This window comes from Heloderma suspectum, chromosome 4 (assembly GCF_057233095.1).
Source record: "Heloderma suspectum isolate Gila_16-S chromosome 4, 16-S_ref, whole genome shotgun sequence".
In the NCBI taxonomy this organism is placed as follows: domain Eukaryota; kingdom Metazoa; phylum Chordata; class Lepidosauria; order Squamata; family Helodermatidae; genus Heloderma; species Heloderma suspectum.
In genome coordinates, this window is record NC_139461.1 from 262,103,513 (window position 1) to 262,129,724 (window position 26,212).

Below are 26,212 nucleotides of genomic sequence, written 5' to 3' on the forward strand. Positions count from 1 at the left end.
ACAACCTGTTCTCAATTCACTGCATGCCCCACTAACACTAATATGGGATCTGAAGTCCCAATTTTGGAAATCTTAATCTAGGGAGACTCATCCTATTAGCTGGGATTGTTTTCCTAGAATTTACACATGGGCTAACAACAAAACCATCTATTTTCCCCAAGCACAGGTATGCCCTATACTGAAAATGCAACTTTTATATAAGGCAAACTGAATTTAGTAAACAAGAAACCTTTCTTGGGCATGCTGCTCTCTGCCATTTTTGTCTCCAGCTCAACACATTACACTAAAGTTTAAACTATTTCAGCTTAATTAGCAACCTCGTAATTCCCATCACTTCAATCAAGAGGTCAGAAAAGAAGGGAAGTGGGGAGAAAGGAGTGGAGTGGGAGTTAGGGGCAATAATTCCTCTCCAATCAGATTAATACTCCTTCAATCACTTAAAAAGCAGCACTTCATTATATCTGCAAGCAACCTGGGCTGCCATTCCTCCACCAAGGAGGTTCAGAGACAAGGTGTGAAATGCAGCCAGCTCATCCTTCATAGCCAGGCCATTAGCCTCAGGGGATGCAGCCTGAAGGATTGCTTGGCAGGAAAAGGCATAAAGATCAAAGACCAACTTCATTTGAGAAGGATCTTTGGGAAAGGCATATTCCCCTGAAGGGGAACGATTGCCCTTCAGCCCCCTTGTTCTCCCTCCCCACAGGATTTTGCTCCTACATGTGAACAATCCAAAATTGACATTAAGCATGGACTGAGCAATGCATGGATACAGCTGGCAAGGATCTGCACAGCAGCAGTAGGCATAGGCTCTTTTTGACCTCTGTAATTGAGGCTGAAGCCTTTATGTACATACCACTGAGTTTATGCCTGGGCTCCTCCATGCAAGTGTGCAGCTGATGATGGCTTGGGGGACAGCTCACACGTAGGGGAAAAGCCCTATGTGAATTGGCCCCTTTCCCAACTGTAGCCTGCTGTCATCACAGGAATTGCTGCTGGCTGTATATGCATTGCCAGTTTACACAAAACCTTTATCCAAATGAGCTATGTGCCGAAGGACATTAGGGACTGCTTGCCTGCAGGAGAAAAATATTGTGTGAGCTGGCTCTAGGATTCCATTTCTCTGAGGACAACCAGAGTAGAAGCTTTTATTGTTCCTATTTTACTTCCTATCGCCAGCAGCCTCAAGCGGGCATTTCATAATTGCTCAGAGAAGACTACAGTGCTGTTCTGCTCTAGCTTACTGGAGGTCTTTGCCAGAGATTCTCTCAGCACTAGGAGTGCTGATCTCCATATTATGACAAACAGAGTTCCCAGAACCTTCCTTCTTGAACCAGGAGCCTCTTGCTCTTCACACAACAGGCCACTATGGTGGAAAGCAAGGATCATTTCCCAGGACTCTCTAAGGCTCCACTCCTCCAGTATCCCATTGGTTCCCTCTATCTTGGTCTGGATATAAATACTTCCAGGCCTGGGTCTTTGCCCTGGCAACAGCCAGACCATGGCCTAGCTCGTATGGTTCTCTAAGTTTTGGTCAAGGAGTTGTTGGGTTCTCTGCTCAATAAGGAATGCAGCTGGAGGTCAAGTTTTCAGAGTTCTGGCCTGGCTTCTCTGTTCAGCCCGACCTGCAATGGACTCAGATTCCAGACTGACCTTTCCAGCACTCTGCTCCGACTCTAGTCCCAATCCTGCCAGGGCTTGTATCTTTAGCCCTCTATGTGTTTGGATGACTCCAGCCCAGTGTTGAAGTCTCATGTACTTTAAATTCACATGTGCTGGAGTGGTTTGCACAAAGCAGAGTGCTAAACCTGACCATTTTATACAATACCATTTAGATCAGGGGTGGACAATGTGTGGCCTGTATGTGGCCCCCGCCACCCCCCAAAGTCAGTTTTTAAAAATTCTTCTTTTTTAAGGCATCCATGGTGGCTACAGAGCACCAAAAGGGTCAAAATTAGCTTGTTTGCAAGCTAATTTTTACCCTTTTGGCGCTCCATAGCCACTACAGATGCCATGTTAAATTTTTTCCTTATTTTTTTATTTTATATTTTGGGACCAGCAGGAGAGATGCCGCCCAGGGGAGGGGTCTTGGGAGCAAAATGGCCCCCAGACTTCCCAAAGTTGCCAGCCCCTGATTTAGACAGCTGTTTAGACATAAAAAGTCCAGATGCGTGCAAGGCACCTTCTCCACACAAATGCCTTGTCATGAGAGGAATGGTAAATTTACAGCAGCGGTTGCTGCTGTATAACTTGGAATATCTGCATACCAACCCAAAACATGATAGAAGAGAGGACGACCACAAGGAGAGGACATCAGCGAGGCAGTAATAACCAAATGCCACCTTTGAGATCCCATTCTATCTTGGTGAGAATAAAACCAATGAGAAGCATCTGCCAACTACAAGAAGGCCAATGTCTTCTAGCAAAGCCACAGGCATGCTGAACAGCCTCCACGAGCCACATAGATGCAGCTGTGCACAGTGTGTTTGTGTGAGGACACTGATGGGGGCAAGGCGCCAGCTAAGCTTCTTCGTTCTGTCTGCACGGCATCCATCCCAATCAGCAATTAAGATCCTGGTGCTTTCTTCCTGGCTGTAAACTCTGCCCTTGCTGGGAGTACTGTATTGCAAAACGTAGTGTGTGTAACCAGAGTGATTCATACATACAGGGACTAATCTGTTCACCTCCTTTGTCTGCTTAGTCAGGGATCTCAGACCCCTGCTCCAAGAAAATGTAGTGAGCCAAAACACTGAGTCATCATCCAGAATTATGGCTCCAGCACCGGCATCTTCAGTTTCCTACATGAAGCAGAACGCATCTCCTTTAATTATTGTTTCTTCCTTTAGAAAGTCTGAGCAGCTTACACAGGACTCTCAGTGATCTCCAAGGCCCTGATCCATACCCACTGACCTTCAGCTCTGAATGGCTTACTGGAAGCTCCCAGTGATCTCCCATCCAAGCACCGGTCAGGTCCATTCCTGCTTTGCTTCAGTCATATTGAATACAGTACAGTATTGGGTGCTCCTAGAACATTAACTGGATTCCAATTCAGGGGCAGAGAGAGGGAAGGATAAGTCTTGTAATGCTCAACACTGAACCACAAGCCACTCTCATCACTTAAAGGTAGGGGTGGACCACCTGCAGCACTTGGGCAACGTGAAGCCCTTGGCCTAATTTCAAAAGCCCTCTGCAACAAGAGGAAACTGTCCCTCCCCCAGCAGTGGGGAGGGGGAGGAGAAGGGATGAAGGGGAGAGGGGAAGGGGTGGAAGAGAGAGGTGGCCCTGCCCACTTTTAATTCTGGCCCTGCCCATCTCCAGCATGAAAGATTGCCCTAAGGAAATGCAGTTCTCAAGAGAGAAAAAAGTCCCCCTTCCCTGCTTTAAGGGTATCCAATACAGTCCTAATTCTCCAGTGACGTCAGGACCACAGTTCCCTTCCCATCTGGGTTAGCCCAACTTGCCTCTTCATGGAACAAAGATCCCTTTTCTTATTGTGACCAAGAGATAGGGGAGAATTTCGTTTGGTGTGCATTTTAAGCAAACTGACTTAATTTGCACTCCCAGGACCAACATATGGATTGGAACACAGTTATCCTTCAGATAGCACTCTTCGAATTCTGCAATGCAGCTCACAGCTCAAAAATTGTGTTGTTGTTGTTGTTCAGTCGTGTCCGACTCTTCGTGACCCCATGGACCATAGCACACCAGCCCTTCCTGTCCTGCGCTCTCTCCCGAACAGTGCTCAAGTTCATATTCATTGCATCCGTGATGCTATCTAGCCATCTCATTCTCTGCCATCCCCTTCTCCTTTTGCCTTCAATCTTTCCCAGCATCAGGGTCTTTTCCAGAGAGTTTTCTCTTCGCATTAGGTGGCCAAAATATTGGAGCTTCAGCTTCAGTATCTGTCCTTCCAATGAGCAGTCAGGGTTGATTTCCTTTAGGATGGACTGATTTGACCTCCTTGCAGTCCAGGGGACTCGTAAAAGTCTTCTCCAGCACCACAGTTCGAAAGCATCAGTTCTTTGGCACTCAGTCTTCCTTGTAGTCCAGCTCTCACAGCCATACATTACTACTGGGAAAACCATAGCTTTGATTAGACGGACCTTTGTCGGCAAGGTGATGTCTCTGCTTCTTACTATGCTGTCTAGGTTTGCCATAGCTTTCCTCCCAAGGAGCAAGCGTCTTTTAATTTCATGGCTACAGTCACCGTCTGCGGTGATCTTGGAGCCCAAGAAAATAAAATCTGTCACTGCTTCCATTTCTTCCCCTTCTATATGCCAGGAAGTGATGGGGCCAGATGCCATGATCTTAGTTTTTTTAATGCTGAGTTTCAAACCAGCTTTTGCACTCTCCTCTTTCACCCTCAACAAGAGGCTCTTGAGATCCTCTTTGCTTTCTGCCATTAGGGTGGAATCGTCTGCATATCGGAGGTTGTTGATATTTCTCCCGGCAATCTTAATTCCGACCTCTGATTCATCCAACCCGGCGTTTCTCATGATGTACTCTGCATATAAGTTAAATAAGCAGGGCGACAATATGCAGCCTTGTCGTACTCCTTTCCCAATTTTGAACCACTCGGTTGTTCCATGTCTGGTTCTTACTGTTGCTTCTTGACCCTCGTACAGGTTTCTCAGGAGACAAGTAAGGTGGTCTGGTACTCCCATCTCTTTAAGAATTTGCCACAGTTTGTTGTGATCCACACAATCAAAGGCTTTAGCGTAGTCAATGAATTGCGTACCAAGGTGCATATGTTAAGGGAAATAGCATACAAAAATAAATGCAAATGTTCGTGCTTTTTTCTTAATTGCAGACTGTTGTGGAAATTGGATGTGGACTAGAAATAGACTAACTTGTCCAGACCTACTGTGACATTCAGAACCAGGATAAAATCTGCCGGCCCAGCTGGTATCAACCCAAGAGACCATCCCAGTGGAACATTTGCTGCTCATGTGGCCACACAGAAATCAAATGCCGAAGACAGATGAATCAAAGATCAGAAATGCTGGCTCCAGCTGAGTCCTAAACATGTAGCTCAGCTCTGTCAGCCCAGGCAAAGACAAAAGCCAAACAACACTTCCTGCGATGAATTGCTGAGCGACAAGCAGCAAGTGCTGCTAAATGAATGAGCATCACAGCCATAATGAAATGACCATACCAATCACTCATGCTTGACGAGAGTACACCAGCTCAGCCTGGGATGCACCAACCGCTACATGCCTGCCAGCATGAGACAGCTCTCCCATCCCCATCCATCAGTGGGATACAGGCTGAGGAGGGCAGTCACAGCAACAGTCATTTAGGTACAGACCAAGTTCTCTTACAGTAGGTTCATCTCAGAAGTGAAAGAAAGCACATGCTTGTCCTAAATAAGAAACAATGTTGTAGGACTGGATGAAACTGCCTGGCAAATTTCAAGGCTCAGCATTTGGAAAGCCCATGTTTCAAAACCCCACTGATGTTTCAGTTCCCCATTTGAATCCTCATTAAATAGATCCATACATATGAGTCAGTGACCCGGTTTTCACAGTGGTGAATTTTCTCCTACCAGGCCACATTGAATTGTTTCCTCTTCTAGGACAACACAAAAGGATGGTAGGTGATACAAAACAGTATTGTTAAGCTATAAATATCTTGAGGGGCTGCCCTTCCTGACCAACCCACCAGATTGCTCCCTGGTCAATGGAATACAAAGACCTGGGAGCCCTAATATTGCAAAGGTTTCCTTCCACTGCTGGGGCTCAGATGACCCTGGTCACCAAAGCAGAAGTCAACAAGAATGTCAGAGCCAGCATAGTCGGTACACACAGAAACTTGTAATGGTACCTGAATACTATTTCTTTTTAAATCAAAAGCAGCTGGGGGTGGGTGGGTTGATGATCAGAAAAGGAAGATCAGTGGGGAGAATGCTTAATCCTTTCCCTGACAGCCATTTTGTCACCACTGTCACTTTCCTTCACACACAGTCCCAAACACACGTGCCCTGCTACACCCCCACTCCCTCCAAGAGATAAATAATGCTCCTGACGCTATGTGCTCAAAGGAGTTCATACGTTCACTTGAGAGTATGACAGCTTAACATACGGCATCCTCTTTTTCCTCATTCACAAAAAAAAAGATAAAAGATGTCAAAAATGACTTTTCACACTCTTCCAGGGAGCATTTAAACTCTGAATGGCTTAGGGCAGGAGTGCAACACCTCAGGGCCGTGGGCCAAATCCAGCCCACCCAGGGCCCTGATCTGCTTTGCTAGGGCTCCTCAGAAACCACACTCCTTTCCCCCAGCCATCAGTAGCTGAAAGATGATAAAAGGTTCAAATACATCTCCTAAAGCTTAGTTACTGGCAGTAAGAACTTTAAGCTAAACTATGCTGGTAGTTTGGGTATTTGGGGCCCTACCCCTTCACCTCTGCCCCACCCCCTTTTTCCTTTGGCCCTACTCACCCCTGGAATGCAGCCCCCAAGAGCTTCTCCAAAACAGAATTTGGCCCTCAGGACAAATGAGGTTTTATGCCCCTGGTTTAAAGAAAGAGGTGGAGATTCTACCCAGGCAATAACTATTAGACCATTCCAGGTTAGAGATGTGAAGGCCCAGAAAAAAAATGGAAAAAAATCAAGGGGGGGGGGGACAGGTTTTTTCCATTTTTTTCTGAGGACCATTTTCCCCCCTCCAAAAACGGAACAGCTTTGGATTATGAAATATTTTCTTTTAGAATTTAAGACAAGGTACTTATATCTTGTTACCCAACCTTTACTCCCATCAAAATTATATCTAAAAACTATGTTAATAAGAATACTTTTACAGAGAGACTACAGATGTAAAGCGTCTGGAATAATGAAGCCATGGAGAAAAATTATTTTTTTTAAATCCTCTCTGTAAGATTCCCAGCATAGTTATTTCTTTCATTCCTTATTAAAATTGTTGATCTAAAATATCTTTTACTGATATACATTTATGCTCAGTTGCCCAACATGTCAGTAGAGTAACTATATTATAACAATGGAAGTAAATGCGCATTCTTGACAGCTTGTGTTTTGTTCTATAGAGTCCTCTGTTTCTGGGCTTGTTCTGGTTAGATGCTGAAGCAGTCAATCAGTGTAGTTCTAATCTAAAACCCACATGAGAAAAAACACTGTAAGTTATCCAGCTACTGTCACCAGATGCAATGGAACAGCATGTTGGTTATCCCACCTATGTTTCTTTTAAATTAACTTTTAGGCTTGGGTCTATAGAACTCACTGCCACAGTTTTACTAAAGTTCTCAATCGCCTCACCACTAGGGAGTGCTGCCTCAGCTATCAAACTTTTTAACTGCTGCCACAGGAACAAACCCTCCCTACCTAAAAGAAACTCATCAGCCTTGTTCCTATGGCATAGGCATGGAATTGTCACTACCACTACAGACAACTTTTCAAAATGAACAAAGAATAAGTATTGCTTATTTTTCCATTTTCCCCAAAATTTCTACCCCACCCCCCATGGAAAAAACTGTTTTTTCCCATGGTCTCAAAATATTTATAAATTTTATATCTCTATTCCAGGTTAATTTACCCATCACCAAAAAAAAAATCCCATGGCACTGAAAGGATAGATAGATCTACACGTTAATTATGTTTTCACCACATTCAGAGTGTGGGAAAACCAAAGGCTAAGCATATGCAGGGTCCACTAATCTATGCTAACTGATGTTGAGATGCAACCCCAAAAAACAAGCAGACATTTCAACAGCATCACAGGCCTTCTTCATCACAAGACAAGCCAGCTGAAGATGTTCTACCTCAATGACGCCTCATCCTCACCAAGTGATCTGCCAGAGGGAATGAAAGTTAACTTTGTCTAAAAATATCACTCACTGTTAGTAAATAGACAGCCCTTAAGAAACACCCTGTTTCACTCATCCCTGGCAAAGGTGTGGGTGCAGGAAGAGTGACTCATCTAGAACACTAAGATGGGCTGGAGCTGGTTTCGGCTCCGATCCTACTGTCCCTCCCCCAGAATTCATCACCCATCAATCCCCTATTCTGTCATGCAGCCAACGTTCTTTGCTATTTACACACAGCCAGGGATTTGGCAGATTCTGCAGGAACAGAGCTGCTCCTGCAGCCACATTATAGCAGAAAGTACCACACAACTTCCCATGCAGGAAACAGAGAGCACGTATCACCTTTACTTTTTCCTGCTGCTCAACTCCTTCCTCCAAACAAGCTCAATCCAGGGGGGGACGGGGACGATGGAGTGCATGGCTGTCCTGTGGAAATCAATGAGGCACAAGGCCTTAACTGCGCTCTTCAGTTCGTGATTTCAAAAGGCATAAGCATTTCGCTCTCTCTAGACTGTATCCTATAAATAAATAAACAAATATAACCACAGAGACCCTGCTCTCTCCACTCTGGGCCGTAGCTTCCTCCACATTGTCCTTCAGCTCACTGCCCTTTGGAAAGTATTCCAAAATTCCACAATGTGTTATCTGTTGAATCCTTGTTACCAAAATCCAGGCTCCGCACAGGTGTCAGCAACGTAACAGGGCTCAGTACAGCTCCTTGGCAGGCCTCCTACTGCAGACCTGTAGCAGGGGTTTCTCCTATGCCAGGGGTGGACAACCTGCAGCCCTCCAGATGTTGTTGGACTACAGTCCCCATCATCCCTGACCATTGGCCATGCTGGCTGGGAATGATGGGAGTTGGAGTCCAACAACATCTGGAAAGCCGCAGATTCCCCACCCCTGTTCTAGGCCAAAGGAAATGAGTGAGGGGTACTCTGGGGGGGGATGGGTTTTTCTTAAGGAGACAGTACATACTGAAATGACTGTGTCTGAATCTATTTAGCTGTAATAATTTGCATTATGGATTATGTACACCGAATCAGGTTTCATTGTGATACAAGGCAGAATATTTTGGTGCAGAATTCTAGCTGCCCTTCATCATCCTCTCCATCTACTAAGGACCAAGGCAGAGTGACACACCTCCCCGGGTTTTCTTGCTGTAGTACAAGTCCTGCTTCCCTCTGCCCTCACTCCTCCGCAAGCGCATGGCTCCAAACTTGATTTTCACCACCACCCCTTTGGTTAAGCTTTAGTCAACACTTTTTGATGGGCACCTGGCATATTTATCCTATCTTTTTTTTTTCCTAACTAATTTTAAAAATGAAGCAATGCTCTGGGCAATGCAGTCGGGGTGGGTGGGTAGGGGTAGCGCTTTGTGATTCCTACAATGACCAGCCCATCAGCACACTGCACAGCCAGATAGGGAGATGGGAGAGGAATGGCTCAGTAATTGTCACAAGGTCCAGCTAATCAGCACTCCACAACACAGCTGGCTTCTTTGAAGCAGGAAAAACCAGTTGCTTCTGAGTTTGATTCAGTTTGGCAGTTTGTCCTTATGTCCAAAAAGGGGTAATGAGCAGATCCACAAAGGGATTACCACTCAAAGTATGTAGATCTGTCTCAGCCCTTAGAGGGAGCATTTATTTATTTCACTCATGTCCTGCTTGTGGGTCTCATGTCAACAGCTGGTTGTCCACTGTGCGAACAGAATACTGGACTAGATGGACCCTTGGTCTGATCCAGCATGGCTCTTCTTATGTTCTTCTCTGGCTATCATTGTCTAAAAGGCCCAAATATTATCATGACTGTATAAATCAAATTAAGGTTCATGGTGTTTCATTTAACCCCGCCCCCTGCTTTTTTTAAAGAGGTGGAGATCTTTGATATGTGGATAAAACCCACCAAGAGCTTGGACACAAAACAATACTTTTGCTTCAGGTAGAATTGCCAACTTCTCTCTCTCTCACTCTCTCTCTCTGAAGCAACTGCATGACAGGCAGAAATTCAAGAGATGAAGCTTTTCTCCAGATGGAGATGCAGTAGTGAGAAAAGCTTGAGCCTGTGGCATACAGCTGTTGAAGGCACAAAACCTCTGTTGGGGAGATGGGGGTGGGAATGGTTGCAACTCCCATCTTCAACACTCAAGAGAGAGAGAAAACTCCGAAGAAGAAGTAGTAGTACATTGAAATCCATTTCTTTTCAATCCTCACAGAATAACTGCAAATCCAGTGGCAGCTTCCTGTCTCCAATCATGGATATAATACAAGCCTTGGAGACCAGTCCTCCACTCCCTGGTCTTAAGCAGAAAGCTGTGAGAAATCAGCAGCTTGGATATCAGTCCTTAGGGACAAGGAGCGGGTCCTACATGCTTGGCTTCCCTCTCTCCTTGGAGGGAGCAGAACACACACGAACACACAGCTCTCCCCTGTCTATAAAACAGGTCACTGGCTCAGAGGCAGGAACAGCAGGCCTGACCTTTGCCTGGCTGAGCCTGGAGCTGGGGGGACACCTGCCTGCAGCTGCCACAGAGAGAGGAAAAGAAATCTGTCAGTCCTCAGCATTGGCTCCTGCATGAAATTCCAACATTTCCTCTGCCCTAGGACAAAGCTTCATGCTTTGCTGAAATGCCATGCGTCACACGGGTAACCATGGAGCCACCGCTGTGAGACGGTCGATACATTCTCACAGCAGTGGCCTGCTCCACAGCTTCAAGCAGGCCAAAGAACCGAGCCAAGCGGCAGGTATTTCCTGGGACTGTCAGACCCTATGAAAAACTTGTGCCAGGCTCCTGCTTCCATCCCCCAGCAAGAAGGGAAACAGTACAGGAAGACAGAAATGTCGGGTCTAGAGCAAGGATGGCAGAAGGCAGAGCTCTAGAAGTTTTGGACTGTAACTCCCAGAAGCCCCTGCCAGCATGCCAGCAATACTGGGAGCTGGAGTCCAAAACATCTGGAGGTCAACTTCCTGCCCACCCCTGTTCAAGAGTACAGTAAAGGAAAATTCAGGAAGCAACTTAAAAGGTGTTCCAGAGAAGGGAATATTTGATATGAAACATCTCTTCCCCTGCCACCAGAAGAAGTGAGGTTCGACTATTCAAAGAAATGCAACATACATGCAGAAAACGTATTCTTTCTGACAAGCAGCAAAGGACCTAAGCAAGGGTGATTTCATTTCCCAAGTCATTCTGCTATGAACCTCCCGGAGGAGGAAGACCCAACCACGTTGGTTCCCTGCTGCCTCACACTGCAATGTGAACAGGAATATACAGCAATCCTACTAGCCAACACCCTTTCCCTCCTGCCAGGCGGCCAGGGCAGATTCAGGTTAAGACTCTGGCAAAGAGCCCGGAGATTCACAGCTGACACAAAATAGCAGAAAGGAAGAACTTCAATGGGGAAACAACATCATGCAATCTACGTAGATATAGACATGTAGGGCTGGACTCCCCAGGGAATCCACAATACAATAGTGCTGATGGTACTGTGGAAGCATGTTACACAAGCCATCCTGCACAGCTTCTGAGAATCAGCCATACATGCTCCTTGTCCTCAGCTTCTAGAGTTACAGGCCTCTCCCAAGACAACGCGGTAAGGACCTTTTCCAGAAAAGATAAGATGGGATTTAAATCACATTTCCAGTTTGGTAATTCATGTATTTCCAGAACTAATGTGCACTAACACTGCTATAAGCAAAATGCTTTGGTTTGCAACTAAATAGAGCCTTTATACTTCCTATCAACAGAATCCAAAGCATTTCGTCATGCAGCCCATATACCTTTTGCACTACAAAATTGTATCTGCTTAAAATGAAAGGGTTTTTGAGATGAATGAACTTTTGTTTAGCTCTCTCAATACATATGCAAGGACACTAGGCAAGATCATTTACATGAAGTGCAAACTTCCAAACACTTACTTGGCAGCAAGTCCCACTGAAAGTGGTACTTACTTCTGAGTCCTCAAGTACAATACACAGTGTACATCAGGGGTGCAGAGACTCAGGTCCAGAATCCCAATCCAGCCCTCCAGGGTCTCCAAATGGCCATGCTCCATCCCCTTGGCCCCATCCCATTTCCCCCAGACATTAACAGTTTGGTGGTTTCCCAATGTTTGTGCAGTTTGTTCCCCACTCTAGAAGGTTGGAATGTCTCTCCTAAGGCTTACTTAGTGGCAGTAGGAGCTTTAAGCTGAATAAATATGCTGATATTTTTGGTATTTGGCCCTGCCTCTTTTATCCCACCCATTTGCCTTTGGCCCCACCCACCAATGGAAAGCAGCCCTTGAAAGCTTCCCCAAAATGGAACTTGGTCCTTGGGCTGAAAGAGGTTCTGCACCCCTGCTGTGCATGATCAAGCTATAATTCCCCAGAACTTTCCAGAAACAAGGGTCAGTAGCTACTAGGCAGAACAGTGTTCATCCACAAAATAGAAAGTAAATGTACATGCTGCTGTTTTCATAGAGTCTGAGTAGACCTTTTAAGCCCTAAGGAAATCATGCACCGATTCACCCTAATGGCATATGTGAGCTCATCCTGGACAGAACATTTCTTACGGCTCAGCACAAGATGACAGCTGCACCAACAACAAAGGCCACACAAAGCAAAAGGGATCTTGCTGGGCTTTAGTCATCAATCTCCCTAGCAGATGTGGTGGAGTGCTTCATCCTACAGGCAAGAAGCAAATACCAAACTCCCCACCCACCCACCAAAAAAAGTCAAACCCAGAAGACAGATGCAGACTAAGAGGCGAAGGAGAGAAGAAGGAGAACAGCATGCCAAGAATGATATTCAAAGGCCTTTTGAGTGAGCCAAGCCCAGCAACCTTCTTGTCCTAATCTGGCAAATGGGGTGAGGAAAATGGTACAGGAGTTCAAACTCCTAAAAAGGACTTGGCATGATTTTTTTTTTTTTAGTAACCCTTATTTTAAAAAGAGTACAAGGTTGCCACTTTTCCCATCACAACGCTGCAGGTATTAAAGAACAAGACCCTGCTTGAGGTGACCTTCTGGCAACCCTAACACTCAACACTGTGCAAACAGAAATAATAAAGACAGCCACAGCTTACAGCACACCCTTTTCACTCTCTCTCACTGAGCTTTTCTACATGAGGCTATTAATCGCCGTATCTACTTTCGGTTTCGTCAAAGAATTGAGACCTGAGCTCTACATAAAGAACCTTTCCTTCCCTGCTTTTCTGATACATAACCTCTAGGTGGTGCCATGCTACAGCAGAATACCTCAAATACACAAGGAGAAACAGTGCCATTTTCCACATTCTAAAACAATACCCCATTTTCCCCATTCTTAAAAAACAAACAGGAAAGTGTTTGCCAATGACAGAAGACTCAAGCCAATGACAGAAGACTTTGAGATCCTTAGAAAGGACACTTTGGCTCAGATTCACATTCTTGAACCCTCTTCAGCCCAAGTGCTGCAAACTTTAAGCTCCTCAGGAACAGAGGAAGCAGAACAGAAGAAACTATGCCCATTCAACTGAAAAATAAGGACAAATGGAGGGTGAAATCAAGTGGCATTTCAGACACATTTTATAGAACAAACAGCCTTGCAATTCCAGTGTTCTCTGCAGAAGATTAAAACCAATCCTCTGATGCGACAAACTAATCTTCTGATGAGAGAGACATCACACACAACAAAAATGAAATCTTGCTAAAGCTACAAACAAATGCAATTACGAAGAGTGTTTCAAAAGTGTACATAGACACAGGGGTTCAGTTCAGACAATCAAGTTCCCCCTGTTATCATAATGTCTGAATGCAGCCTCTGGCCACTTTCAGATGATCAGGATCTCCACTTAATATGACAAGATAAGTACAAGCTTCAGGCACCTGCACAGAAGTGCATCACTCCTTCCTTTGTGTGAGCAAGCAAACAAGAGAGGAAACACAGTTAACTATAGCTTCCCATTATGTCTGAACTGGGATCTATGGGTAATGACTTTCAAACAAGCCAGGATACAGAAGCCAACTTTAAACCATTCATATTGTGGCTTGACTGGAAGCCATTGACCATAGTTCCTGATTCAGGCATAAAAAGAAGCTATGGTTGACAATGGTTCCTCACCTGTTTCACCACTCAGGTGAAGGGACAAGCAGCACAGCTGTATGCTGACACCTGAAGCGTGCACATATCTTGGCTTATTAAGCTGAGATCTTCATCATCTGAAAGCGGACAGAGGCTGTAGTCATACATTACAATAAAGCATGGTTTATCTTAACGCGATAGGAAAGAGTCTAGCCTCCTCATAGGTTTGCAAACTCCCCCCTCCCCTTCTCCAGCACAGCCACAAGGAGACAATTAGAAGCTTCCACTTCCATTTTAGATTACCCGCAATTTAGCATGTCATCCAAATTCTAAGCTGTGGTTAATCTTAACTATAGTTTGTGGAAACAAGCCAGCTTTGTAACCCATGGTTTAAGGTTGGCCTGTCTGAGACCTTTGGAGGGGCCCTTTGAGACCTTTGGAGGGGCCCTGCTCATGATCCCACCTATGGGTGATGATCGGGGTGCAATGACCACAGTGTGCACCTTCGTGGGTTGCCACCCTCATTAGGGAATTCCCTGCATCTGAAGGGGTATCATGCGTCTTCAGTAATCCAGTTTCACATACTGCTTATGATGCACCTCTTCACCCAGGACTTTGGGTCCTTTGGATAAGACCATTGAGTTTTTTGTTTGTTGGGAAGGTTTTTACCTTACTGCGGGTTGAGTTGATTAATTTTTAGAATGTAATAGTATGGGGTTATTATTATTATCTGCTTGTAAACCACTTTGAGATTTCTTATGAAGGTATATAAATTTAAGAAATTAATAAATAAAATCAGAGTTAAGATTAACCATAGTCTGTCAGGTTTGGATGACACAGTCAAAGATAGAAGTGAAAGCTTCCAAACTCCTCCTTGCAGCTGCACCTGAGGAGAAAAGGGGAGCACACAAGCACAGAGGGAATCAAGGCTCATTCCCATCATGATAAGCTATAGTTTATTGTGATGTCTAAATTCGGCCAAAGCCAGTCCATTCTGGGCCATTGGACAAGAAGTGGTAGACTGGGACCTGGAAAACATGATTCAGATCTCTGCTATCCAATGAATTCACTGGATAACCTTGCACAAGTTAGGTTCATAGGACATAAGACAACAGAGATGTGCACAAGTTACTCTCTCTCAGTCTTATTTTCCAAATGTAAAAGCTACAATAATATTGATCTACCTCTCAGCTGAAAGATAAAGGTAAAATATGATACAGTATTTGGTCCATTTGCTTCAACCATTGTATGTTTACAGAAGTCCCACTGACTCAATGGAACTTTTTTTATTTATTTAAAACAATTTATGCATATCATTGTCATATCAGATTTCAGGGCAGTGTACACCCTAAAACAAACACAAAAATGCAAGAGCAAAAAAGTAGCAGATAAAACGTTAAAACAGATGAAATCCTGCCCAATTAAGGGAGCAATCCTATGGCCCCTAGACAGCATCTGAGGGGCCATAGGATGCTGCAAATCTCCTCCTTGAAGGCCGGAGACAGAGCTCCAACCTCAGAGGAGATCCAATTGTGGATCTCCCCACACACACAGGGAGAAGTAGGGAGGGGGTATACCAATGGGTGGGGAAGAGGGGGGCTGTAACCAGATCCACAGGCCTTTCAGTTCCAGTTCCTGCCCTCAGCAAGACAGGTGAGTCAGACACGGCTCATAGACCCATCTAACTTTAAATGCTTCTTAGGAGAAACAGGAGGCAAAAACTCCTCTGTCATTCCTCCTGGTCCACCAGGCTCTTGCCGGCAGGGCTTAGGATGGACAAAGGGCTCCGAGTGTCTACCCTGTAGGACTGCACTCTAAATCGGTACAACCAATAAAAATGGCTAAGTAAATAAAAGTGTTCTTTGCCCAGCGCCTAGATAATAGCAGTATTAGTGCAAAGTAAACCTTTTTGGAGAAAGCATTCTATAACCTGGTTGTCACTACCAAGAAAGCTCTCTTTCTCATAGGTGGGCCTTCATACCTTTAATGGAAGAGGTACATGGGAAAAGGCCTTGTCAGAAGACCATAAAGAACAGGCAGCTTGATATGGGAATAAGGTGTTATTTACTCCCAAGTAAATATGCAGAGGATTGCAATCCAAGTGACGAATTACCCTCCTTGGGCCAGTTACCAACACTGATCATCTCTGACATAAGTGCCATAACATTACCTCATTCCCACTGGAAGGGAGATTGAATATTCGTAACAGGTCAGAAGGGAAAGAGAATCATTTTAGAGCAAATTTAACTCTCAAAGCCATTTCAATGCCAACAAAATGGGAGGAATTCCATTCTTACCACGCCCATGTTACATTATTGTTATTTTTAATGGCCAAACCTACATGGTGGTTAGGAGATATTTTATCTGCATTTTTTTTTTAATCCCAGAAAGCATTCACAACTTTTCCTGCGAAAAGCTCCTAGCACCATGGAAAGCCTCAGTGCTTCTTCTGTTATTTGAGGGTTCCTTACAGCAGAATATTATATCCTTCTTAATACCACACAACACTGAGAACTGTAGTTGCCAGCTGGAGTGTAGTGGATAGAGTATTGGACCGGGATTCAGGAGACCCGGGTTCTATTCACCACCGGGCTATGATACTCACTGGGTGACTTTGGGCCAGTCACTGACTCTCAGCCAAACCTACCTTGTTGTTGTAAGGATAAAATGGAGAGGAGGAAGGACATGGACTCCTTGGAGGAAAGGCGGGATATAAATGTAACAAACAAACATTTGCCTTTCTTTCCCATTCACTAGAAGACTGCAGCCTAGAGCAAGCTGAAGAATCTGACAAGACTTTTGACCCCCAACCAAGCTATTGTGTGCTATTATTCAAAACTCCTTATCCAACATTTTCCCTTTGTTTCTCTATTAGGAAAAGCGTCTGTCATTCTCTCCTAAATATAATAAAAGGTCACAGAACACCATTACTCCATTTCCTGGTTTTGCTGTGAAACGGCTTCAAAACATTGAAGGGAGCGGGGAATCAACTGTTTAGACTTTTTTTTGACTCTCCTCCAACCCAACCCTTTTGAGTTTGCAGAGGGTATTGTCCTCACCTTCACCCAGAAAGCTGCCTGCCCCCTCCTTTTAATCCAAGGTGATAAATATCCCCCTAACAGGAAATACACCATATGTCTTTCACAGAGTATTTTGGAGGATCTGAACATTTCCACTCTTGACTTCAGCATTTGTGCACCTGAACTCATTCACCATGACAATCCTGGTCTGCAATTGTATCAAGATATGGGTTAAGATACTTAAGTATTAGGGTCCAATATCAATGCAGACTTGGGATACATTGGGGGGGGGGGAGCTCAGAAACAGAACAACAATAGGAAGCGGTGGTGAGCAAATCCCTATTCATCTGGGGATACGTGAAGAAGCAGCTGCAAATTCCTTGTTCAGAATGACATCAGAAATACAAAAAGGACTCCTGGAAGAATCAGGTACCTTCTCCATTCAAGAACACCCACATTGCTGCGCTGACAGCAGAGCTTCAAAATTGTCCCTGTTGAACGTGAGGATGGGTGTAGGACCAACATGGTCCCCAGGCAGGCGTGTGTAAACTGCAGGGCTTAAAACACGGCCCAAGTATAATAAAAAAAAAGGTAAAGGTGTCCCCAATCAGTCGTGTCCGACTCTAGGGTGCGGTGCTCATCCCCGTTTCTAAGCCGAAGAGCCAGCGCTGTCCGAAGACGCTTCCGTGGTCATGTGGCCGGCATGACTGAACACCGATGTGCACGGAACGCTGTTAATACAGCCTCCCAAATTAGCTCCAGTTATTAGGGGCACTCACTCATACGCCAGCGTTTTCTTGTATAACACCAGATCTGGATGCCTGAACTGGTAATACTTACAATTCAGGGTTACCACTAGAAGAAGAGCATAAGAAGAGCGCTGCTGGATCAGACCAAAGGCCTATCTAGTCCAGCATCCTGTTTCTCACAGTGGTCAACCCGATACCTCTAGGAGGCACACAAGCAGGACATGGGGGCAATGGCCCTCAACTGCTGCTACTTCCCAAGAACTGGTGGTATTCAGAGGCCTGGTGCCTCTGATCCTGGAGGCAGAATACAGCCATCATGACTCATAGCCTTCGATCATGAGTAGTAGCCCTTGATAGCCTTATCCTCCATGAATCTTTCTAAAAAAATTCCCTTCGGAAGCAATCGAAAAGTGCAATCCGATGCATGTTTAGACAGAAAAACAGGCCTACAACTCCCACCGCTGGCTGGGTGATGCTGGGAGTTGCAGGACTTTTTTCTGTCTAAACATGAGAAGCATTTGCATCTTAAATTGGTGGCTGTCACCACGCTTTGTGGCAGAGAATTGCAGAGTTTAATACGCACTGAATGAAGAAGTACTTCGGACCACCACAAATAGCAGCCTTATTGTGTATCACACATCAACCGCGCACCACCCCACCAAGCAGATTATATCCACAGGCAACAAGCAGAAGCCAATTAACTTTCAAGGCAGGGGCTTGTCTAGGCACCGACCGAAGTGCCCATCTGCCAACCAGCCAGAAACAGACTATATCTGAGCATGTTCATTAGCTCTGAAAGACACACTCTCCGACTTTGGAGAAGTCTCGGGGTGTGAGCGAAAGGCACTCTGCACATGCTCAGGCAACCGTCGCCATTACTTCACGTCCCCCGCTAGGTGCTTAGCATTCAAGAGAGGTTCTGGGCATGAAGCCCGGCTGAGGCGAAGCTCCGCCGAAGAAGCAAAGAGCAGGCGCGGAACCTCTCAGCTCCACGGGGGTCCAGGCCTGACGGCTGCAGCCGCCCCCCGCAGAAGCTCCCGTGGGGAGGACTGGGAAGGGGGCCGGCGGCCGCCCTCGCTCCGCAGTCAGTTCGAGAGTGCATCTGCGCCGGGCCGAGCGAGCGCGGCATCCGTGCCCGCAGCGGGCTCAAAGAGCAAAATCCAACGTAAGCCTTCCTTCAGAGCGTGCCTACTCATGACTAACTTAATTCCATTCATTTCAATGGGTTTACTCTAGCTGGGACTTACGCCGGATATTGCCCAAATCCTCCGCACGAGAACAGCCCCGGCAGCGGGTGCCCCCGTCCAGCCTGCCCCGGCAGAAGCAGAGGAAGCGCTCCGGGCGAGGCAGACGAGCGCCCCGCGGCCGGGCGGCCCCGCGTCGGGGCGAATCCCACACGCCGCACTCACCGGCTCCCGCGGCGCCGGCGGCGGCGCCCCCACCCAGCTCCACCGCTGGCTCCTTCTGCAACTCCGCAAGCGCCGTCGAGCCCGCTCCGCCGAGCTGACACATTGGGGCCGGGCCCCATTGGCTGGCGCCTCCGTCGCTCCGGCGCCCCGCCCCGCCGCCCGCCGGCTGTGGAGCACGTGGGCGCCGCCGGGCCCGCTTCCCGCCGAGAGGGAGGCCGCGGCGGCGGCTCGTCTGCTCCTCGTCCTGGGCTGCGGCGGGGGGCTTGGCGCGGCCCCCGCCCGCGTCAGCCCCGCCGCTAGGAAGGAAGGCCTTCCGCGCGGACCTCGCCCGGACCGCTCTCCTGCCGCGGGCTGCTCCGGCTGGACGGCCGGTCTTGCAGCCGGCCCGCGCGGGAGCGTTCTGCCGAGGAACCCCTGGATTCAGACAGTACCACGTTGCTGTACGAACGCAGTGCCATTGTTTCAGCATAGTCGTATCTGGCCGCTCGCGCTGCGTAACGCTGGTTGGATGGCCGGGGGGGGGGGTGCGGGCAGGAGAGGCCCGGTCCCCTTACCGTTTGTGCCTCCCGCTCTCCCCGCCGTTACTGGTTTTAGAAGAGAGAGCTGTGGGGGGGGGGGGCGGGCTCGGGGGAAGGGCTTGCATTAAGGGTTTTTCTACCTCCACCCCCCCCCCCATAATACTAGCACTGTGGAGGACCTCTCTTAAACTATTCACGGATGGTGCAATGCATGTGTGAAATGACTCCAGGGAGAAACCTTGTATTTGAGATACCAGGCAAGATAAACACTCTATCTGGTGTTATGTCTGTGAGAGCCCTTTCTCACATGCAACACGTAGAGATGATTGCATGATGACAACACACCATTCATTCTCACAGCATGAAGTCTTTTCAGTCGCGAAGTGGGCATGGTGTATACCACACCCGTGCCAGAACAAACCAGGCATTCCCAAGAGCTAGTTTAGGCTCAGCTTGCAGTTATTTACGGACAAATCTCGCCTTGTTATTGCACCGTTCAAAGCTGAAGGGTTTTTCTGACAGCTCAAGATGGGGCCTCACATTTTATGAAGTGGCAGATAAACACTGGGAGGGGGGTGGGGAGAGCTTCAGACTAATTGCCAGCTTTTCTAAAAACAAGGCAAAACTGAGCTTTTCATCCAGTGTCATGACATCTCAGAAACGATGGATATGCATCCATCCTATAGACAGCAATCAAGATCGTAATCTCATACAGGATACACGTCAGCAACGACTATGCTTTCGGGAGACAAAAGACAAGGTGGATTTTTTGCATTTGTTGCCAAAGCTGGAACTGTCTATGGACCACTTCCACTGATAGACACATCTTGTTCTCCACACCCACAGGTGATACGCCCTGCATGCACACCCATTGTGCACTCATCCACAGGTGCTGCAGTGGCACAATGCCCACCTACTAACACCAGCCTGTGGAGATCAGGTGCTCCACCCTTGGATGCTTAGCTGTGGGAGAGGTAGGCTCGGCTAAGCCTGGCAAAGCCCTTTCATATATCCTCAAGTTAGAACCCATCAGGGCAGAGAGATACGAGGCGCTCAGGCGCTTCCAGTCGAGGCTTTTCTTGTGCTTTCGCCTGCCATCTGGGATTACCCACAGTGTCATTTCACCCAGTGCTCAAGTCACCAAATGGGCAAACCAATTAGGAGCAAATGGCTGTAAATTGCTGTTAACACATGGATGCTGTAGAAGGAGGATGGCTGTTTAGAGCCAAGGTGTGAAAAGTCACAGTGGGATGCAAAACACATGGCTAGCTGTGGCAGGAGTCTTGGAGCTTTGGCGAAGTCTCAAAGCTGTTTTGCAAAACCATGAGTCATGAAGGCTGCGTTGCTGAGGTGCGGGCCGCTCCAGCCCTAGGAGAGGCCTACTGTCCTTCCCGATATGGCCTACTCTGAAGAAGTGGTTGGTTGGTACGTTAGAAATGATCTAGTTTATTGTGGCATGATTTTTCCTGAGCAACAGCTGATGTCATCAGACTGTAATATCAGATGAACTAGGGTTTTACCTAACTGAAAAGCACGTGGCTGGCTGGGGGATGCTGGGAGCTGTAGGGCTTTTTCCTGTCTAAACATGCATAGGATTGTGCTGTAAAGGAGTTCAGTCCCTAAGGTGTCCCAGGACTTTTGGCCTCACTTCTGCAGTCTAACACAGCTGCTTTGACAGTTTTGTCCTTTCTAAGCCAGTTTGACTTGTTTTTTAACTGAGTCAGGAAGTGGCATGCTAACTTGTCACCATCCAGACAGTAACGTGTGCTTGAGATATGCAACCCTGGAACTTAACATGATTCTTTTCAGTGCTAGTGCCAAGAGGTCAGCCTCCTTTTTTTGCTGCCTTTTTGGTTCCTCCAGATTTCTCATAGACCATAAAGCAGTCCTGCACAACCTGTGCAAACATCATGGGGCAGGTGGGAAAAGGTGTTGTCAAGCCTCTAGACTGCCCCAGTACATATCTTCAGAGCTGTGTTTGGCATGGCTGGCCCAGTGCTGCAGCTATGTAGTTCTAGACTGTGGACTTAATTAATGGACTGAGAGGGAGGCCCCTTTATATCACTCCAGTTGTGAAGCACACAATTAACATTTCTCCCAGCTCCTCCACTGCCATTCCATGCTTTATCATTGCTTCTACACTCTCAATAAGTTAGAGCATACAAACAAAAGACAGTTTCCCAAGCCTGATTAAAAAAAATAATACTCTGAGCATGTGCAGTTTTGCATTTTAAACTCGTATCATTAACAACATGAGTTTGCTTCTGATGTGAAACACATTTACTTGGGAATAAACACCCTCTTGTTGTTGAAAAGGACAATATAATTTAAAAGGAAAATAATGACATGATGATCTGTAACCATGTATGTGTGTGACTAGCCACCCGCTGGCTGCAAAATATTTTTTAAAAAATGAGAAGAAAGGAAGCTGCAGCACCCAGCATCAGCCCTGGTGGAGCCTTGTGTGGCCACACCTGTTTAGGTGCTGCTGCCTCCATCACCATCTGCCACTCACTCACTGGGTGGTCATTTAGGGAGCCCCTGAGCGGTAGGGCCCTGGGCGTCAGCCCCAAGGTCAGGCCTAGTTGCATCTCTGAGTAGGTCACTATTGTGCAAGGCTGCCTTCCAGGGTGGCCATGTGTCCTACTTTAGAGAGGGCAGCCGTCTGTTTGAAGGACTTTTCAGCCCAAATCTGGTTTCAACATAAAGAACTATAAGAAGGGAGAGCAGGCAGGAGCCTTGAAGTTGCCTGTAAACACTTGGTACCTGGACAGACCGAGCAGGCAGGCACACAGGTCACCAGGTCACAGTGAGATGTATTTCTATTTAAATTATAGTGGTTATTTCTAAATCTGCATCTATAACTATAAATTAGCATATGGATTTTTTTTTAATGCAGACCTGTGTTCTCTTTTGCCCTCTTTTGGGTTGATGCATTTTCTCTTTTGGGGTGATGCATAGGTGGCCACCTTACTGCCTTTAAGCACACTGTAGGCCCACTGGACTCTATTTTGAACTCATTGCCTTTGATCTCCTTGAGCCTTGTCTTCTCTTGGGTACACATCGGGAGGCCCAAACAGGTTTTCAGTTTATTAGGGCCGCTCATCATGGCCAAGCTTCAAAAAACATACACTAGTGGACGAAAGGGAGAACACTTCTCTCTTAAAGCACCAAACATCAAAAAGTTTCCATTCCTGAAGTCTTCCTGTTTTGTCACCTGTAGTCATTAATCAACATAAGTATGGGTAGTTTTTGAAGTATCTGTTAATATTCTTGGATGCCAGCACTTTTTTGAAGCCCCAATATAATTTTTAGCAAGCAAGTGAACTTAGTCTCCTGTGTGAATAACTGCAACAGCAGTCAGTAGGTGGCAATGTGTAGCTATGAAATACGAGCTAGAGAGGTAGTTTTAGGGATGCATGACAATTTCATTTGTGCTCACAAGACAAGCCCCATTTGCAACCCCATTGTAGAAAATTGTGCAATTTCACGCTTTAGTCTGTGGAGGAAGTTGTGCAACTTTGCTGTTCAATCACATTCAATTTGTGCAATTATCCTGTTTGCTCAAATTGAACAGAGATAGCAAATGACTGCAGTAAATGAGACGAGAAGAACATCAGAGAATTTGCGTGAACGAGAACATCGCTTATTCACCTGTCCCTAGGTAGCTGGTGCAGCAAAAACAACAAGAAACTTGTGCCACATTAAAGTCCAAGGGTACATCCAGATGGAGGCTCTGTATTATCAACCAAAAGGCTTACACATCTATTTCACTTTTACTCCTTAGCAATTTTTTTGTGGAAAGAAAAAAGAAGAGGAGGGAAAACACAGGAGAGTTACAAAATGAAGGTGATATCTGGACGGATAGACATGCCCCGCAAAATCCTGTGAACAAGGCAGAGTGATTGCAGGATAAAAACCTCATCTGGAGACATCCTAACATATTTATTGTGGCATAAGCTACAGCCATGCTTCATTGGAAGCATGAACTGTTATCCTCAGAAAATGGGTATAGAGAACACAGTTGTAAGCAATGAGGCCAAATAGCCATGAAATGCCAGAACACAATGATAACCCATTGGTTTAAAAAAAAAAAAAAAATCACCCAGGTTGTTGTGAAGGAGCCAACATGCTAGTTCATCCTGCTCAATTGTTCCTGCGTGGCTTCTCCTGCCACAAGAGCAGCTAAAAAAAACCCCAGGGACAGTCCATCCAAACCCAGAACTCTGGCTTGTCTCTCCCCTGACAAGCTAGAGTTGGAACCCACCCTGGGTGAGTCAGAGCTAATGGGAGTTGGAGTGTAAACATCTGGAGGGTGATAGGTTGGGTAGGGCTACTCTTGAGAGTCTTTGTTATTGTTGTTCAGTCGTGTCCGACTCTTCGTGACCCCATGCACCATAGCACGCCAGGCCTTCCTGTCCTGCGCTCTCGCCCAGAGTGTGCTCAAGTCCATATTCATTGCATCGGTGATGCTGTCTAGCCATCTCATCCTCTGCCGTCCCCTTCTCCTTTTGTCTTCAGTCTTTCCCAGCATCAGGGTCCTTTCCAGAGAGTTTTCTCTTCACATTATTGTTCTTTTGTACAATACAGAGTGAAGTGACCATATCAAGTGGCAGTTGCTGGGGGCCTGTGGTGGCAGGCTCCTGGCTGTTCTCATTTACTCTCCAGCTGTTCCTCTCCGCTGGAAGACAGAGGTGCATGCCACACAACCTGTCATGGGCCACCTAAACTAGCCTGCTGCCTCAGATGTGGATGAAGTTATCCCATTGGCAGTATTGAAGTAAGAGTCAACTGCCAGTCCATCCACCTTCTTTGTGTGTACTGGAGAGGGGATGCCATTTTGACATTGGCCTAAGGCAGCAAAATGTCTTGGGCCCGCCCTGCACAGTTATATGCATTTCCCATGTCAATTCAGAGACCTAAAGAGATCGTAACTTGTCAGTTGGAAAAGAAAACAGGCGAAGGGCTGAATTGTCTTCCTTTGAGTCCCATGCAGCTAATAGATCTCTGGAGGAAGGCCTGGCTGGCTGGCAGGCATCCAGAAGAGTTAAGGAGTGATTTACACTGGGAGTCAGGCAACCAACTTAGGGAGTGAGGATAAACTGCAACATTTTGTTGTGTATGGAAATCCAGCAGTCATAGGAAAATACAGGGCCCCAGAACATTAATACCTGAGCTCTAATAAGTATTGAATTTGGATCCTATTTGACTTCAGTTTCACTTGTCATGGACTTTGTGAGGTCCATGCCATCTCTGGTCATGCAGAAACGAGCAATAATAAGGCCTGAAGTAAAGCTCAGCCTCACAATATGGAATAGCCTGTAGCAGTTTCAGACAGACTCGAGTACTTGGACCCTGAGTTGTCTCATAAAAGCGCCAAAACAAAAGGCCCTGCTCACATCAAGGCTGTGGGATAGGAACAGAGTGCTTGGGTTCTTTTTCAGATGGACATTTCTGCTGGATACACGGAAAGATATACAAGGATGTTGGGTAAACTGCTGCTTGCAGAACGGAGACGAACAAAGAGTTAAGTAAACAAACACACTGTGCTTTTTTTAGAACGTATGTAATCTGAAACTATAGCACTGGGGCTGTGATCCCACCCCTCTAATTGCCTGATGCTGAATGACAGGGCTGCTTCTCTTGCTCAGGCCTGCTCTGTGGGTCCAGCAGGGATCTGGTGTGTAAAGCCGCAGCGCTGAGAGCAACCTATTCGATGGCTTTCAGTCCCTCGGCTATAAGGTCGAGCTCGTAGCACCACGTCTCATAGCGGTAGGCCATGCGGATCTGAGCCACGTTGGTCTTGCGGATGTCATTGCCCTGTGGGCCCTCTTCATGGTAATTTTCCCCCAGGATATGGAGCTTTTCCTGTGGAAGTGATGCAGTGAATGAGGGCCACCCTTTACACAACCGTTCCAGTCACCTCTTCCCTAATTTATTTCTTTGGTTTGTATCATAGAATAGTAGTATCCTGCCTTTCCACCCAGCAAAACGGAGCTCAAGGTGGCTGACAGTAATAAGCACCGAGATTAAAATTCACTTAGTTAAAGCAATCATAAAAACAAATAGATTAAGGGTGCAATCCTATTGGGATGCCCGTCAGCCCCCGAACTTGGAAGCTGACGGGCAGCTTATGCAGAGCAGGAGGGGTGCAGAGGCTATCTTTGCCTTGCACTCCTCCCGCTCTACATTTTTGTTAGATGGGCTTTTTTGCTTGTCTGGTCCAGGCTCTGCAGAGCAGGAGGGAAGGAGGCTGGGGAGGCTGGAGGATTCTTCGTTAAGATGGCCTCCCCAGCCCCCTCCCCTCCATGCCCACAGGACCACCCCCTTTCCCTCCTCTCAGATGTTGCCTTTGTGACCTTGGAGAGGCAGCTGGCAGGGTTCTCTCTGTGCTGGCTGGGAGGGGCAGGGGAGAGTAGTTCAGACTCCTGGGTCCAAGGTCGGAGCACCGACTCCAGCCTCAGATCCAGGAATCCAAACTATCCTATGGCGCTGTCTAGGAGCAATAGGATTGCTCTTTAAAAACACAAGAATAAAAAAAATCACCCAACCCAACAGAACCCACTTCAGCAACAGCTTACATGTGAAAGGCCTGCTTGAATAAAAACTTGCTTGCCTGTGAAAGGAAGGCCAGCAGAGAAGGAGCCAACCCAGCCTCCCTCA

At 46.6% G+C, this 26,212-nt stretch overlaps 2 protein-coding genes across 3 annotated transcripts in view; both read right to left on the reverse strand.

Moving 5' to 3' along the window:
• The window catches only part of DENND2C (DENN domain containing 2C), a 72,936-nt gene extending 53,839 nt beyond the window's left edge, over positions 1–19,097 (reverse strand). Inside the window, exon 1 of one of the 2 annotated variants that reach the window (XM_084853540.1) lies at positions 19,032–19,097. The gene's annotated coding sequence lies outside the window, so the exon portion shown is untranslated. Of the gene's footprint in view, positions 1–18,869 lie in introns of both variants that reach the window. The other variant, XM_084853541.1, reaches the window with a different exon arrangement.
• Positions 19,098–19,189: 92 nt separating this feature from the next.
• Positions 19,190–26,212, reverse strand: part of AMPD1 (adenosine monophosphate deaminase 1) — a 34,278-nt gene continuing 27,255 nt past the window's right edge. Inside the window, exon 15 of the mRNA XM_084853557.1 lies at positions 19,190–25,417. Within this exon, the coding sequence (XP_084709683.1) occupies positions 25,259–25,417 (159 nt within the window). The 3' untranslated portion in view covers positions 19,190–25,258. The remainder of the gene's footprint in view (positions 25,418–26,212) is intronic.